Raw genomic sequence first — 17382 nt, 5'->3', positions numbered from 1 at the left:
TGGGCGGTAAAAAAAGAAACATGCTTTATAGAAGCACCCATCCCCAGGAGGGGCACCTGCTGTCCAAAGGCGGCATCTCCTTTGCCCGCTGCAGCAAACGGCCCGGGGAATCTGTCGGGTTCCATCTTCTGGTTGGAGAGGTATATACACAGCACCCTGTCAGCCCCCGGGCCGGCCCAGGCTCTCCCGGGGGCCGGTGGGGCTCTCAGTCGGCTGTGCTGGGCCGGGCCCTCCCTGGCGCGCCGGAGCAGAAGGCGGGTTTGGCTTTCGGGGCCTGCCGCGTCCTCGCGGCCACGTCAGGGGTCCTGCGAACGAGCGGAAAGTGGGATGAGCGTGCTGCCCCGAAGAGAAGCGCGGCGGCTGCTGAGTGAACGGTTGGCGAAGGGGCCTGGGCAGGGAATGTCCATGAGAAGAGACCCCTGGCACAGTACCCTAAAACCCACGGGTTCTTTTCTCCTGCGTTCTAATCCCTTACGACCATTTTCCCACTGAGCTGGGAGCGTCAACCCTTAGCTGGCTGGGCGAGCAGAGCACGCGCATGAAGGGTGGTGGGCTGGAGGCCTTGGCTGGCTCAGGGTTCAAGGCTGCCCCTCGCTAGGGCGGCGGCTCTGAGACAGCGCCCCCTGCTGGCGGTCTCCTCGCCTTTGGTGCTTTCAGGATCCTTCCTTGGCAGTCAGCCCACAGGCTCGGGGCCACACAGGCTCTGCGAGGGGCGTGGAAAGACCTGGGGCCACCTCCAAGGTGAAGTCCGAGGGCTCTCCCGCCACCGTCCCGACGGGCACGCTGACAGCTGAGGGAAGCCAAAGGCGGGCTCCAGCGGGTCAAGCCCGGGCACTGTGCCCTTGCCTCCCAGCAGGGGAGATGACCTGCAGGCCCTGGTCTGAAGGAGGGAGAATCCCAGGGTGTGTTTCTGCCATTATTCAAGAGCTAATCCTTTCTTAGAATCTGGGCAAGGGAGCTATTTGACAGCCGGGGTTTCAAAAGAATCATTGGTCTTGCATAGCTTATGAGTTATGGGGAAGTCAGTTAGTAAAACTTTCCACGGAAAGTTCCACAGAACCTTCCAGAACCAGCTTCCTCTGAGATCTGAACAGCAAAGGAAACAGGGCAAGGGGAAGCCAACTAACTTGGACAGGGCGTCCACTGTCTGCTGGGTGGCCAGAGTCCTCTTGTCCTGCGCTCCGTACAACAGGGTCTGAATCTGAAGGCACTGCAGAACACCAAATAGGAATCACGGGGTTATAAAAATGTCACTGAGAGCCTTTTTCAGGAAAATGAAGTCTCCCTTGAGTGAAATAAAGCACACTTCATCCACACACCCATGCTTGACAGGATTGGCACATTCTCAGGGTTCCTCAGGGACAGACTGACCTTCAGTCTGGATCCTCTGAGGGATCTCGGAAACAAATGCAAAGTTTTAACACATTTTACAGAACTCCTTATGACGAGCTATATGCAAACTATATTTAAAAGTAGTACTTTTAAGGGCGCCTGAGTGGCTCAGTCAGTGGAGCGTCCAACTCTTGATCTCAGCTCAGGTCATGATCTCACAGCTCGTGAGATGGAGCCCTGCATCAGGCTCTGCGCTGTCTGGAGGCTGCTTGGGATTCTCTCTCTTCCACTCTCTCTGCTTCTCTCCCCCAACCCCTCTCTTTCTCTCCCAAAATAAATAAACATTAAGGGGCACCTGGGTGGCCCAGTCAATTAGGCGTCTGATTTTGGCTCAGGCCATGATTTCACATCTCATGAGTTGGAGCCCCGTGTCAGGCTCTGTGCTGACAGCTAGCTCAGAGCCTGAAGGCTGTGTTGGATTCTGTCTCTGTCTCTCTCTGCCCCTTCCCCACTCTCGCTCTCTCTCTCAAATATAAATAAACATTAAAAAAATTTTTTTTAAATCTCTGAGTCTCCCCCTTTGGGTAGTAGGCAGGTTTAAAAATTTTTAAAAAGTAGTATTTTTAGAAAATAAGGGAAGAACACTGGTATTGACCAGGGATGGTCTCTAGTTTCAGTTTTTAAACGAGCCTTGCTCAGCAAAGTTTTCACATGGTTTTGTTTGGTTGCTTTTTGTTTTGTTTTTTGGTAAAAACATGCTTTATTTTATATAGGCTTTCTATATTCATTACTACGGGGTAGTTTCTTAGGAATTAATTTACTTATGAGTTAAATATTCAGCGTATGTATTATCCAGGGCTGACTTTGGCTGGATTTCTCCCTTCTGCTTATTGAACTACTGTTTGGTTGCTTGTTCCAGACCGGGGCAAACTCAGGATGATGAAAGTTGTGCCCCAAAATGGCCAACATGATTTTTAATATAAACTGAAGTGGGGGAACTTGCTTTACTGTATATCAGTACCTTTTATAAAAATGTAGTAATTAAGACAGTGCGGTTTTCATCCAGGGACAAAGAGATCGGCAGAACATGGCAGAGAGTTCAGCACTTGAAGGTGACAGAAGTGGCCCTGAAGGGTCTGCAGGAAAGAGCTGAACTAGTCGATAAATGGAACTGGGGCTTTGGAATTTCCCAATGGAAGAAAATAAATCCCTGTCCCATCCCAAACACAAAAATCAATCCTAGACAGATGCAAGAACTGAATGCGAAATGAAACTTGGAACTTTTAGATGAAAATATCAGAGGTTTATCTTTATCATCTTACAATAGGGATGTACTTCTTAGACAAGACCCAGGCAAATCAAAAGTAAAAGATGCTGAAATTCAACTGTATTAAAATTCAAAACACCTATGCACCAAAATTCACCGTAAGCAAAGTACAAGGAGGGAAAATATTTGCCCAATACCGAGAAGGGATTAGTATTAAGGACACAAAAAGAACGACCAATAGAAAATAATCCAAAGTTGTAGACATTATTCAAAGAAGTTGAAAACAAAGAGGCTAATCGACACTTGTAAGGTCACTAGTAGTTTGAAATGCAAACTAAAACTTCAAGGAGGTTGTCCCTTTGCTTTAAAATTGCAAAAATTATAGTCTGATAATGATAAGGCCAAGCTTTGTCACAAGGATTAAGCAATAAGTACTCTTTTATATATTGATAATGGATGTTGAAATTGGGACCACTTTTAGAACAATTTGGCAATATTTAGCAATGAAGAGGTAAATTGTGATATGTATGTATTGTACATAGACAAATTGTACAAATTTTTGATGTGCATGTATCCACATAGATGAATCTCATGATTATAAAGTAGAAAGAATCTCATGATTTAAAGTAGAAAGAATCTCATGATTATAGAGAGAAAAAAACCAGATTGCAATTGAATGCATTATATATTATTGTTATATATTACATATTATTAAAATAAATATTACATATAACTTACATGAAGCTTAAAAAGGATGTAAAACAAGGCCATAGTAAAATAATTAAGACAACATGGGAATGGTATCAAATTCAGGATAGTAGGTATCCGGGGGTGGGGGGTGGGGAAGGCTAATCATGGGGGCTTCAACTGCATTGACCCATACACATTTTATTGCTTATATTAAATTGCAAACTCAAAGCTGTTTGTTATATCCTTCCTACTTTTCTGCATCTCTGAAATACTTTATATTTTTAAAATATTGAATTGGTTTTTCCACATGGTAACAGCTTGAGTCAAAATAAGTCTGAAGGTTTGGGGATTTTGTACTAAAGACTTTATGCGCTATGATCTGCCAACCATTTTTAGGGCTTCAAGAAAATTAAAATGCAAGCAGCCAACAGGCCTTGTCTTTATAAGATGTGGAAAATATCAAAACCGTCGGAATGTTTGGTTCAATCTGAGGAATTGAAAATGTGGTTCTGGAGTCTGAGAATGTGGTTGTCTTCTGGAAGAAAGAAATATTATGAGATGAAGATAGGACAGGGTTTTTTTTTTTGAAACAACAGATCTTCACTCTTTGTTGAATTATGTAACACCAGGAGGTAGCAAACTTGTTCTGTTATTCTATTTGCCATATAATCCAAATGCTCCCAAATCCCATCCCCTCCACCCAAGCAAGCCGCAGGCTGTCGGAATCTGCACTGGGGCCCTGGCCTGCTGCCCATTCCGGGGGCTTGAGCCAGCTCTGCTTTAATCCACAGATAAACTGCTGTGAACTCGGGAAACTTCAGGAGCCTGGAGAAAGTTCCGTGTTGCTTTGGGGACAGGTTTCCGACACCCAGGACACTTGATGTAAATGCTTCCCGCCCTTCTTTCCCATGTGCTCCCAGCTGCCGGAAGCCTGGGGGTGTCTCCAGGCAGGGCCCTGCAAAGGGGGTGCCCAGGAAGGGACAGCAAACAGGAAGTGAGCAGGCTTTCCCCTCATTCGTGCTTGGCAATGACAGGCCACTGTCCAGGGCTGACACTTCTTGCCAGGACAGACTTCATCTCCCCCTACGTGGCCAGAATAACCCTAACTCCGTGTAGAAGATCAGGTCTCATTTTAAACTCATCTGCCTTCTCTGTTTACATATTTCTGAGTGCGTCCCGTGCAGTTCACTTGGAGATGAGCTGATGTCGCCATGCCACGCCGTGGTGTTGGTCCACTCACCATGACATCTGCATTTTACCGACATTATAATGATGATTTGAGCTGGTCTGAGGTCTCAGTTTACCGTGCCTTAACAGATGGCCTCCGAAATCCAGAACTCAGAAGGGATTTCATCCACTCCTTTTGGCATTGCCGCTTCTCCCTGGCCCCTCTTCTCAAGGGAAAGTCTTACTATTAGCTAACTTTTAGACTCCTAGGTACAGTGACAGGGCAACTGATATGTATACAAATTCTCACTGGTTTGACTAACCACCTCCATTCCAGACCTTTGGGTGCTGGTCACTGTCCCTGGGGAAAATGTGTGCAAAGAGAGTAGAGGTAGGAGAGAGGGTCATAATCAATAATGAAGCCCAGAGAGAGTTAGCCCCAACCCCGTCCCGACTCCCTAGACTCTGGCAGTCAAGACTCTTTCCCTGCCTGGAGGCATTAATAGATTTTTTTAAAAGGCTACTTATCTTCATTAAGGAGATTTGCCCCCAGTTTTTGCTGAAGCGAGAAGAGATGTAAAGGGATGCCAACTAGGAGAGGGAAAGGGGTCCTCAGCCTCTACCTAATCTTCTAAGATGACAGTGACCTCATCAGGAAATAATGGTTCACCCATTAGCTGGAATAGTTTTCGGTTTTTAAAATAGCGAGGGGCGCCTGGGTGGCTCAGTTAGTTAAGCGTCTGACTACGGCTCAGGTCGTGATCTCGAAGTTTGTCAGTTCGAGCCCTACATCGGACTCTGTGCTGACAGCTCAGAGCCAGGAGCCTGCTTCAGATTCTGTATCTCCCTCTCTCTCTGCCCCTCCCCTGCTCTCTCTCTCAAAAAAAATAATAAAACATCAAAAAAATTTAAATAGCAAATAACCCCTTACTGGCCCTTACTAGAAAACGTTTTACATAGCTGTGTGTTTATCTAAGAGACATAAATTGAATTTTTCAGTGCTCTGCAGCTCTTAGCTAAATTTGCTTAAGCATTTCTGTGTGAAACAGGTTATTTTGATTCTTTTGTTAAAAATACAGATATTGTCAGAAACAAAGTCAATAAATGTTAACTGAAGCTAGCGGGAGCCAGGCATTGTAACTGCCTCTCTGAACTAAGTGAAGAATTCCCAAACCCCACTGGCGGAACATTCTATAGCAAGAATAAAAGGCGTTTTGTGCTCTTCCAGATTCTTCTTCCAAGGCCAGTGCTCTCCTATTTGAAATCAGCCTCTACAGGGTGCTTCTCATTTTTCTTTAAGTGGACAAAACCCTAAAATTTCCAGGATCCAGATGAATTTTGTGGAACCGTTACATGGCTGCTATGCTCTTTGATTTTATCTGCAGGGGTCAGAAGAAGTCGTATGTGTTTCCATTATTCCTTCAACACCAAACAAGTAGCTTTCCTCCCCTGCAGAAAGACAAGAGGTAGCACCTGCTTCTACACTGGCCTGCAAGCGTTCCCCAAAGGGGCCACATTTGTGTTGCTGGCCTTTGTGCCCCAGGTTCCGGAACATTCCCTGGCATGCAAGTAGGGGCACTAATTGCTAGATGAACGGATGATCAAACAAGAGGACGGGCAGTTCAGCTGAGGGTGTTCGTATACCGAGCCTGCAGACACGCGCGGACCACGGGGCTCCAGGGCTCCACCAGCTCCTGGCACCTCTGGTGAGGAGGCTTTGTGGTGGCTGCTGTGTCACCAAGCCTCCCCCTCAAAATCCAGGCAGGCCCCGTGGTCACAGGAGTGCTGCTCGCTGTGTGCTGCTCCCCTCAGTGGTCCCTCCTAAAGCCAGGGCCACTTATGACACAACCTTAGGCATCAGATGCTAAATTAAAAGCTTATTTTTGACGTGAGCTAGGTTTCTTACTTATTTATTTATTTATTTATTTATTATTGAGACAGAGAGAGACAGAGCATGAGTGGGGGAGGAGCGGAGAGAGAGAGAGGGAGACACAGAATCTGAAGCAGGCTCCAGGCTCTGAGCTGTCGGCACAGAGCCTGACGTGGGGCTTGAACCCATGAACCATGAGATCATGACCTGAGCCGAAGTCGGACACTCAACCAACTGAGCCACCCAGGCGCCCTGCGAGCTTTCTAAGGGGCCCAGGAGCTGTCAGTTGGTGTCTTCCTAGCCCTGGCCTGCCTGTGTGTCCAAGAGCTCACACCCTTCCCAGTGTGGCTGGAGGGGCGGCTCAGGGGCAGCTGCGGCGTGGAGGTTAGCTGATTCCATGTCCTCTGGCTTTAGAGAACTGTGACAGGGGCACCTGGGTGGCTCAGTCATCTAAGTGTCTGACTCTGGATTTCAGCTAAGGTCATGATCCCACAGTTTGTGAGTTTGACCCTCATGTCAGGCTCTGCACTGTTAGCTTGGGATTCTCTTTCTCTCTCTCTCAAAAATATAAATAAAACATTTAAAAAGAAAAAAGAAAAAAAAGAAAACCACAACAACAAAAGCCCCAAACTCACAAAGCAGCATATTTTCTGGCTTGGGCAGGAATCTCTGAAAACCTGCAGTCATTACTCAAGGCCATTTATTAGCATTAGCATGGGGGGGGCGGGGCGGGGAGACTCTGCAGAACTGGACTGGGGTGCCTTAGCCCTCCCTTCACCCATCAACCCCCAGCCCCCTGCCCCCCTGTCCCAGCCTTGAGTCCCGGAACTGGATAATAATTCCTATCAGGGAATTTCAGACAATGGATGTGCTGATGCGACAAGTCCTGCTTATTCACAGAGGTCGCACGGCAAAGGCCTGTCTCTAAAGAGCCACCTCAGTGGCAAGGCCACAGGGCTCGATGATGGCAAGCTGACAAAGACAGACTTTTTCATGCCTGGTAAGAGTCCCTGCCAAGCTCGTCATGCTAGTCCAAGTATTTTGTCTTTATGGGAAATGAAAAACAAAGCCCCAGAAAGGCAATATCTTTTTAAAAAGACTCTAGTTCTCACAACCTGAAACCATTATCTGGTGCAACAGTATGTCTGTGGCGGAGAAATTACCCTGACACTCATGGCCTGTGGCTCCGTTTATATGTCAATTCTCAAGGCTGGCATCAAGAAAAAAAGATGTCAGGAAAGATGCCTTCAACGTTTAGAAAAACACAAATGCACTTCCACTTACGAATCTTTGCAAAGCAGGTAAATGTGATTTACTTAAATGACGACCTTGGCGGAACCAAAAGGACACACCAAAATACGGTTCATCAGGGAGCATTTTCCTACAGAAACAGACACCAGCCTGTGCTCACTGGGCCCAGTCCTCCTCCCTATCTGCCCACTCCTGTGGCAGCTGTTTGCAGAGCACCCCGATATGCAGACCTGTGTCTGCATCAGGGACGGAGCAGAGGCGTGGCCTTGCTCGCAGGGGGACTCCAGGGTTGGGGGGGGCAGACATTGAAAGATCTTATAAATGAATGTGTGAGAATGACTCACAATCAGAGCTGGGGAAAAGAGAAGACGGGGGACAGAAGAAAAGTGGGGGGCATCAGTGGTGGGAGAGGCACTCGGGTCAGGGAAGGCCTCTGTGAGGTGACATGTGAGTTGAGACAGGCAGAATGGGGAGTCGGCTGTGTGGGGACAGGCCCCAGGGAGGGGGTTCTGGTGCTGGGGCCCCAGGCAGGAGGCCTGGGAAGTGTTTGGGGGAGCACTGTGACTCCCCTTCTCTCTCACTCTCGCTCTCTCTCACGTGCACTCACACACTCACACCCCTGCAGCTCCCTTACTTGGAGAACCACTAATACAGGGCCCCCAGGATTGCTGCACAGAGGCACAGGATGCCTCCCACAACAGAAGGACAGATAAGGTGGGACCAGGGGCCCCGGGATGGGGGACATGCGAGATGAGGAAGAAGGAGAGGCCCAGGGACCCTGGGGAGCAGCCCCGTTTGCAAAGCTCTCCCCAAGTGCCTCCAGAGGGCCAGCCTTGAAGTGTGGGTGTCATCTTCGTCTCCCTCAACGCCTCACCTCTGAGTTGCCATGTGCCCTGGGTTCTACCTCCTTATCAGCTTCCTTCGACTCCCCTACGACTTTGCTCCAGCCCCTGGCCACTGTCCTGGAGCAAGTTATAACCATATTTCTCCAGGACAACTGCAATGCAAATGCTTAGAGAACAAACACATCAGCAAGACGCTCCTGCGCAGGGAATCCTGCCAGGCACCCACGGATGGGTCACGGCTTCCTTCTCTCAAGCGGACAGCCAGCTCTTTGTATAAAAGTTGGACTCGCCTATTTCGGAGCCAGACAGAGCAAGAGATCCAGACCCTCCTAAATGCTAAGCCTTCTGAGCTGCCTTTTTGTGGCTGGTTTCCCTCCTGGCATGGGGCACGGCCACCTCGTCGAGTCTGTCCTGAGCCGGTGCAGTCTCGCCAGCCATACCTGACCATCGCTCTTTCCACCTGTTCAAGATCATGCTGCTTTTATGCAGTAGGTTTTGCCTTCCCCTCTGTAGCCAGCCATCCACTCATGAACGCACAGTTGTCCTGCCTCCAGTGAGGTTCTGACTGTCAGACCCTCCTCGGGTCAAACTGACCCTAATGAAAAATTACCAACTATTGTTTCACTCTCCAGCCCTTCTGCCTGAACAATCAAGGGTTGGGAAATTGAGCTCCAGGAGTCCTAAGATGTAACCCATAAATTATAACTTAAAGGTTAACTTGTTTGCTAAAATACTGTTGCTAGATCCCACCCTTTAACCGCAAAGTTCTGGCTTCTGTGCACCTGCTTCGCCTCCCCTTCAGACCTGTGATTGGTCACTTCAAATTTCTCCTAAGACAAAGAACTCTAAAATTAATAGGTCTCTACCAAATCTTACGTTTGTGTGTCAAAATTTGGTTGACCAGTATAAAATGCTGTAAACTATGATTGGTTAACTAAATGATGACTTATTTTGTCTTGCCAAAGCCCTTGAAAACCCTGAGCTCCTGCTCGGCAGTGCTCTCTCCTGAGGACTTGCCACCACTTGGGAGGGGCAGTTCGGCGGAACAAATAAACCCATACACCCACCATCTCCGTTTGTGTCCGTGGGTTTCACTCTCGGTGACCCGCTTCAGGAGGTCATGACAAACTGCCAATCTCAGGCCAGGACTATCTGCTCAGACCGTGGTTCTGCGCCCTCCACACTCCGATGCCAACTTAGGAGCATTTATGGCACTGAGCACTCAACAAGCAGCCGGAAGGCTCTGCTGGTTGAAGAGCTTTCCTATGTAGTCTTCTGTGGGGGACAGTCTGGGCACACTGCCCATCTGTGTTTTGTAAGGGACAGCAAATGCGGAGGGGTGCTGTGTGGGGGCTGCTGTGGTTGGGGGACCTGACCTGAGGACAGGGACTTTTTTGGGCAGCTGACGAACCCAGGGCAGCCTACAGCCAGCAGAGCTGGGATTCTCGTTCCCACCTAGCCTAGAGCAGGCAAAGGGAGTCCCCACATATCCCCACGGAAGGTGTCCAAAATGGACATGACCTTGATCTCTCTATCCATCAGCTCCCATTGTGATACTCTTATCAACCGATTTACAAATAGCTTCAAGTGAGGAGTGCTTGTAATGTCTTTAAGTATGCTTCTCAACTCAAGAACAGGATTTTTTTTTATATGACATTAATGTCATCATGACCTTACTCTCTTTCAAAAAAAATCTGAGGTGACCTGGGGCAGCCCAATAATGGGTTAGTCAGTGATGATCAGGAAAATCAGGATCAAGGAGAAATGGGACTACACCTGAAAACAGTGTGGGCTAACATGGGGCTCTGTGGGGACTCCAAGCTCGCTCTGGATCTTCTGGTATCCAAGGCAACAAGGAAAACACCACATAGGCTAAAGGGAAAGTAAAACTAAGTGGTCTGCTGATGGAATGACAATGCATGAATTATGTATAAAATACAGCGGTCAAACCAGGAGGCTCTGTGTGCTTGGCCCGTTGGAGGAATGGCTGCCCTAGGGTCTTAACCCATGACCACATGAGATCCTTCCAGGGGTGGCTTTCTCATCTACAATCAATGAGTAAAAACCATTTTCCCTTGTCCTTCATCAACTGATTCACTATAGTGGGCTTTGGATTTCTTGGAGAGAGGTCACAGAAAATTATGTTATTCTTTTATAGAATGTTCAATGTCTGCCATTGTAAAGCAGTCAGGTAGTGGACTGAACCCTTAGTAGGAATGTTGGATGAAGGGGGGGGGGTCCAAACCCTAGCTTGACCTTGTCACTGGGCCCAGGATTAGTCCAGAGAGGCTACTGACCTGGGAAACAGTCTATTTCCGCTCCCCTCCAAATTTATGTGTTTTGAGAGGTGGGGGAGGGAGAGAGAGAGAATATCTAAGCAGGTTCTGCATTGTCAGCACAGAGCCTGATGCGGGGCTTGAACCCATGAGCCATAAGATTATGATCTGAGCTGAAGACAGAGGCTTAACTGACTGAGCCACCCAGGTGCCCCAGGAAACAGTCTTTACTAATTCTTTTTTGCAGCCTTTCACCTGGATGGAAATGTTGGCAGTGATGCCCATCTTAGAATCAAACCAGGTCTCTATGTTGCAAAAGCAAAGTGGAATTTTTTGCTGTGGAAATTTCCATCTGGAGCCAACAGATTTCTCCAATTTTCCCCCACAGGCAGACGTCTTTGAAAGACAGATCAATAATATGGTTTTTCCTAGCAGTAATTTAATCCCGCTGTCTGCTTTGTCTCTCGTGCCTTCCTGTTTTCATGCCAACGGGACCATGCCCAGGCCATGCAGTGCGGGAGGGCACATCTGGAGAAGCTAGTGTTCCTCAGATTGCTGTTCCAGGGTTGAAAACTTGGGGGACGCAGCTGTTGGCATAAAAGTGAGAGAAATGCTCAGCTCATAGCTTTAGGGAGCTGCTCTGGCTCTGCCAAGCCCAGGGCTAAAGAAGAAAAGTGCAGCTCAATAGACGACGCGCAAGTCATGTTTCCAGTCCTGTGTGTGTGTGTACCCTAGTGTCCACAGTGTGGCCAGCCCTGTCCTCAGATGGGCACACATATGTACCACAGCACACGCACCCAAGAGACATACAGGTTTCAGCCCTGTCTCCCCGCGTTCTGGCAAATGGCCAGAGACACACAGTCCCTACTTCCCGGTCTAACAAAGCCCCACTCCAACTCCTGACTCTGCAATCAATCAATGCTGAGACACTCTTTTGGCCTCAGTTTCCCTTCTCTCTTCGTAAAAAACAGGAGAAGCATCCAACTCTTTACATTGCTATAGGGCTTAAGTAAGTTAATATATGTAAATCATTTAACACTGTGCCAGGGATAGAACAATCAGTCAATAAGCATTAAGTTAGAAGTAGGGGATGGAGAAACCCAGGGCAACTGTCACTCTTGGCATCCTTCTCACTCTTTCCTCAATAACGTCTTTGGTACATGCATGATGTTTAAATTAGCTGAAAGGGTTAGTTTAATATATCTTCCTGGTTAGACTGGAAAGTCTCACAAAGACAAGAAGCATATCTGTCTTGGTCACATGTTACCAAATCTGATGTCTTCTGCCAACAGATTCAGAAAAGTCGTAAGAAGAGATAAAGGCTCAATGTACAGGGTAGCCTACTCAAAGCTAAAGTTAATTCTTTTGGTTTTGTCAGTTACTTGGAGGTTCCCAGGTTTCTCCCATTTTAAAACTAATTAATGTAATGAAAACACAACATGACAAAACTTAGGAGATACACTTAGAGCAATAAGGAAAATCCATAGCATAAAACACTATATATATAAAACAATGGAAACAAATTCAATTCCCAATTCAAAAAGATAGGAAAAACTCCAACAGAGTAAAACAAAATAAGTTACATAAAAATAAATAACGAAGATAAAATCAGAAACCAGTGAAACAGAATAGGAAGGCAACTGACCTATGGAGTTTGAAAAACTAACAAAAGAGACAAACCACTAACTAACTCAGCCAATGAACAAGTGAAGAAATCCAAATATAAAACTAAGAAATCACAATGGGAAGATAAATACTAAAAAAAGTAGAAATTTTAAAAATTCATGAGATTACTTTGCAAATCTCTATGCCAATCCATCTGAAAATGACAGTGAAATAGATATACAGTTTACCAAAATGATTTCATTGCAGCGAGAAAGCTTCAACAGAGCAATTTTTATTGAGAAATAGAGAAGGCTGTCAAAGAATTCCCTGCCACCTAAAAAAAGCACCAGGCCTAAAGAATTTCACAGGAGGTACAAACCTTCAAAGACTCATTTTGATGCTGCATAAATTCCTTTAGGCATAGAAAATAAAGGTAAATGTCCAAATTATTTTTATGAAGCAAATATAACATTGTTACTTAGACAAATATCACTTACCAATAAGAGCAAAACATCCTAGAATAAATATTAGCAAACAAAATCAACATTGCACTGAGAGAATAGTTTAATATGACCAAGGGGACTTATTCCAGGAATGCAAGGCTGGTTCAATATTATAATAAAATATACCATATTAAGTACTCTAACAAGAATCATATGATTATTTATTTCCACTGATGATGAAAAGCCTCTGACAAAATCCAGCACTTATTTCTAATAAAAAAAACTCATGAAAATAGAAATTGATGGAGACTTCCTTACCATGATAAAATATATAAACCTTGGTCCAAAGCCAGCACCTACTCTATGAAAAATCACTAGAGGCATTTGCACTAACATCAGGAACAAGACAAGGATGCTCATTATCTCTCTCTTATTATTGTACTGTAGGTACAAGCCAATGCAATCAGATAAGAGAAATCAATAAGAGGCATAAGAAGTAGAAAACAGAAAGTAAAACTTTTTGCAGATGTAATGGTACACCTGAAAAACTTGACAGAACCAATATTCAAATTAACTCAAGTATGAAAAGAATTAAGTGAGCAAGCAGAATATAAAATAACATAGAGAAACCAATCGATTGCATGCAAATACACACATACACAAACAGTTAAAAAACATAATACTGGATAAAACTCCGATTATAACAGCATTAAGGAAGAGGAAATGCTTAGCAATCGACTTAATAAGAAATGTGCAAAACTTAGATAAGGAACACTTTAAAATGTGCCTGAATGATACACAGTAGATGTGAACAAATATAAAGACATCCCTTGTTCTTGGGTAGAACGACTCTACATGATAAAGACGTTAGTCTTCCAGAACTTCACTTTGCCACCAAACTTCTTATGGAGTTAGACCAGTTGATACTACAATTCGGGTGGAAAAATAAATATGGAAAAATGTCTAGAAAACATGATATTCTAGGAGATAAAAAACACCACGAAGGGAGTCCAGTCCTACCTGCTATTAAATCATGGTATGAAATCTCCATAGTTAAGACCAATGAGGCACTGGGACTTGAATATACAAAACACAAATGGAAGAGAATAGGAATCTGGAAATATACTCAAATATATATACAAGTGTAGTAGGTGCTGAAGGTGTCATCTCAAATCACTGGAACGTAAATGGGCTTTTTAATAAGGTGCTGGACAACTGCGTAGCCATTTGAAAAAAGATAACATTAGATCCTTACCTCATACCTTCCACACAAACCCCAAATTTAAAAAGAAACAAACATACAGGTACTAGAAGAACATACACAAAGATTCAAGAATACCTCCAGAAACTGAGTGTACAGAAAGAGTACAATAAAAGAAAAGACTGATAAATAACACTATGTAAAAAACTTAAAATATTTGCATGGCAAAAAAATAATTGATGATTCATTTAAAAACAAACATACGTGTATACGAGGATTATTATATTGTTGACCCAAAAAATGTTGGCTTGGATCAACTCCGTAAGTGATGTCACCTTACCTAAATAAGCCACTGATGAAGTTTCATTTACAGTATGGCGGAGGGAGAGAAAGCGACCCGTGCGGAGCATTTTCTCCACGTTAGTATTGGCTCCAACTTTACCTTCTTTAGTCTCTTGTGGGCCCCACTTTGGTTCCCCTGTGCCAGGTCGGCCCCGCCTAACAGCCGGTATGTCTCTGCCACCTCCGGACTGAGATCACCGAACACTCCCACTTTGGCTTCCAGGGACTCTCTCAGGATGGAGGTTGCTCTCTGTGAAAGGAACAAAAGTTAAATCTGGTTAAAAAGCCCAAAGGCTGATAAAATCTATGCCTCTGAGGAAAATGATGTGACCAATGTGTATTTCCACCCTTCCGGGGAATGGGTCTGGGTAGTGTCTCCTGAGCTGAGCCTACCCTTCCCTTTAAACAGGGGACAGGGAGCAGCACACATGTGGCGGGGGAGGTGCTGACCGTGGAGACGGACACCTGGAGAGCAAATCACTTCAGCGAGTACAGGAACTCATTTCAGTCAAGTAGAAAGAGCAAAAGCTCACATGTTTTGTGTCCTTTACGTGCCAAGAGCTGTACTAAACAGTTTGCATGTGTGAGCTCAGTTATTCTGTCTCCTTTAGATAAGTACAATATTTTAATAAACCTTTAAAAAATGTTTGTTTTTGAGAGAGAGAGACAGAGTGGAAGTGGGGGAGGGTCAGAGAGAGGGAGACACAGCCTGACACGGGGCTTGAACCCATGAGCAGTGAGATCATGACCTGAGCTAAAGTCAGACGCTTACCCGACTGAGCCACCCAGGTGCCCCTAGATAAGTACAATTTTAATCCTCGCTGAACAGAAGAGGAAACTGAGGCACAGAGCATTCAAGAAACACGCTCAGGTCCGACTCTTGATGTTGGCTCAGGTCGTAATCTTGTGGTTGTGGGGTTAGGCCTCACTTGGGATTCTCTAGCTCCCTCTCTCCCCCCCACCCCTCCTCTGCTCATGCTCTCCAAACAAACAAACAGTAAAAAAAGAAAGAAAGAAATAGAGAGAGAGAGAGAGAGAGAGAGAGGTAGGAAGGAAGGAAGGAAGGAAGGAAGGAAGGAAGGAAGGAAGGAAGGAAGGAAGGAGAGAGAGAGAGAGAGAGAAAGAAAGAAAGAAAGAAAGGAAGGAAGGAAGGAAGGAAGGAAGGAAGGAAGGAAGGAAGGAAGGAAGGAAGGAAGGAAGGAGGGAAGAAAAAGAAAGAGAGAAAGAAAGAGAGAAACTCTCTCAGGATCAGACAGACAGCTCCCCAGTGGCAGACCTAGGATCTGAATCCAGCCAGTGACTTGAATCCTTTTCAGTTTTGGGCTCTTTTCCCTGTGTGGCCAGTGACATTCTTACATAAGTGAACTGGCAGCACATGTACTTACAAAACATCCAGAACATAAGGAATAGTTTAGGAAACCAAAAGCAAACATTCCAACATGGCGAAAAATTAAATATATTTGACATTTTGTTTGGTTTATTGGGCTTATTTATACGAACGTGGAATAAAAAACATGGGTTGGTCTGACATTAACATCTTTAGTCAGACACCAAGACATAGAGGGGGAAAGCTGTGCATTTCTCCTGAAATTCTTCTGTGGTCTTGTACACAAAAGCAGGATTATGGCTGAAGGGTACAAATGCTGAATTTGAGACCCAAATAAGGCCGGAATCAGTTAAAGGGCATCCCCACCAAACGGCCCTGAAGGTGTCCTGCTAGCACTCCACAGATGGGAGCTGGCAAAGCTTTACTCGTTTCATTGGCAATAATATGACACAGGTGCTGGGGCTGGGGTGCGGAACCAACCACAGCGAAGGCAGTGAGAGGCAGAAACAATTTCTTAGGTGGAAAGATGAAATCACCAGAGAGACTGGAAACTATGAAGCATGTGACCTACCTCGGTATGTGGGCAACTTGCCTGATGCTAAAGCCCGTCCCATTTTTTCATACCGCGTCCCCTCCCAGGCCCTGTGAGGAAGGATTTAGCATGGTGCACGTGTGGGGCTTGGTGACTTGTCCTTAGAAGTTGGTGATCAGGTTTGGAAGAGTCCACGATGGAAAGAAGAGCCAGACTCTTTTTCCTGAATGAAGCTTTCAGTGCTATTTATGGCCTGACTGGGGAAAACTAGGGAGAGATCTGCGTGAACTTGAACGGCAGGTTAAGATGATGATGGACAAGATGCCACATGGGTTTGGAGCAAACAGAGACTGTCAGTCTGTGAGAATTAGAAAAACTTAATGGAGAGGAGTGAAGAAAAAATAGGACCTGAGTAGGCGGAGGAGAGGGTGTGGGAGACTGGGAGCCCAGGTGTGAGGTGGGGGAAATTCACGTGTAGGGCCTGATAATGATGATAAATAATCTCAGCTATCAATTAATTACTGAGCACCAACTCCATTGCAAGGTGCTGCTCTGGTAGCTTTATAGGTACTTCATCCCAAAAACTTATGAGTTGTTGAGTTTTCTTCATCATCACCATCACCATCACCACCACCATGATCATCATCATCATCTATAAATGAATCTGAGGGGCAGAGAGATCAGAGGGAGATGGTTTGGCCTATCATTTTTTTAGATGCATGGTTGATCCACACCCTTAGAAACAAACCTCAGGAATCTGAGTCTCATCTACCCAGTCAAGACAATCTCTCTCCATAGATTAAAAGCATGAGAATCCATGGAAGGCATGCAGACGACGGTCTAGACAGGCTAGTGAATCACGAGGTAAGAGTGAGAAGATGCAGGACGTGGGTGCGTGGAGGAGAGGGCATGGGAAACGGTGAGCCCCGGTGTGAGGAGGCCGGAGGGCAGGGCCAGCCAGTGGGCTAATCTGACTGCAGCGCAGAGAGTGGGAAGGGGAAGTGGGGAGACAGGCTGGGCTGGTGGCTGGTGGAGGGCCTTCATGCCAGCCTTGGGAGTTTGGATTTTCTTACACGGAATAAGAAGCCGGAGAAAGTTCTTGAGCAAGAAAGCAGCACAACTAGAAGATAAACCCACATAGAGTATTTTAATCTGTGGCAGAGTGACCTTCATTTACATTTTACCTTGAAAGGCATTTTCCTCCCCAAAGAGCACCTTCGTGTTGGTACAGGGT

At 45.8% G+C, this 17382-nt stretch overlaps 1 protein-coding gene across 2 annotated transcripts in view; it reads right to left on the bottom strand.

Moving 5' to 3' along the window:
- Positions 1-2: 2 nt before the first annotated feature.
- TTC23 (tetratricopeptide repeat domain 23) overlaps positions 3-17382 on the bottom strand; it is a 99584-nt gene continuing 82204 nt past the window's right edge. For both annotated transcript variants that reach the window (XM_029952684.1, XM_029952683.1), the window contains exons 9-11: positions 14390-14539; positions 1128-1210; positions 3-305 (exon numbers count right to left, since the gene is read on the bottom strand). In XM_029952684.1, coding sequence (XP_029808544.1) covers positions 206-305; positions 1128-1210; positions 14390-14539 — 333 coding nt within the window. In that variant the 3' untranslated portion in view covers positions 3-205. The remainder of the gene's footprint in view (positions 306-1127; positions 1211-14389; positions 14540-17382) is intronic.

The sequence above is a fragment of the Suricata suricatta genome, chromosome 9, assembly GCF_006229205.1.
Source record: "Suricata suricatta isolate VVHF042 chromosome 9, meerkat_22Aug2017_6uvM2_HiC, whole genome shotgun sequence".
Classification (NCBI taxonomy): Eukaryota; Metazoa; Chordata; class Mammalia; order Carnivora; family Herpestidae; genus Suricata; species Suricata suricatta.
Note: the sequence above shows the minus strand (reverse complement) of the source record. Positions and strands in the feature narration are given on the sequence as shown.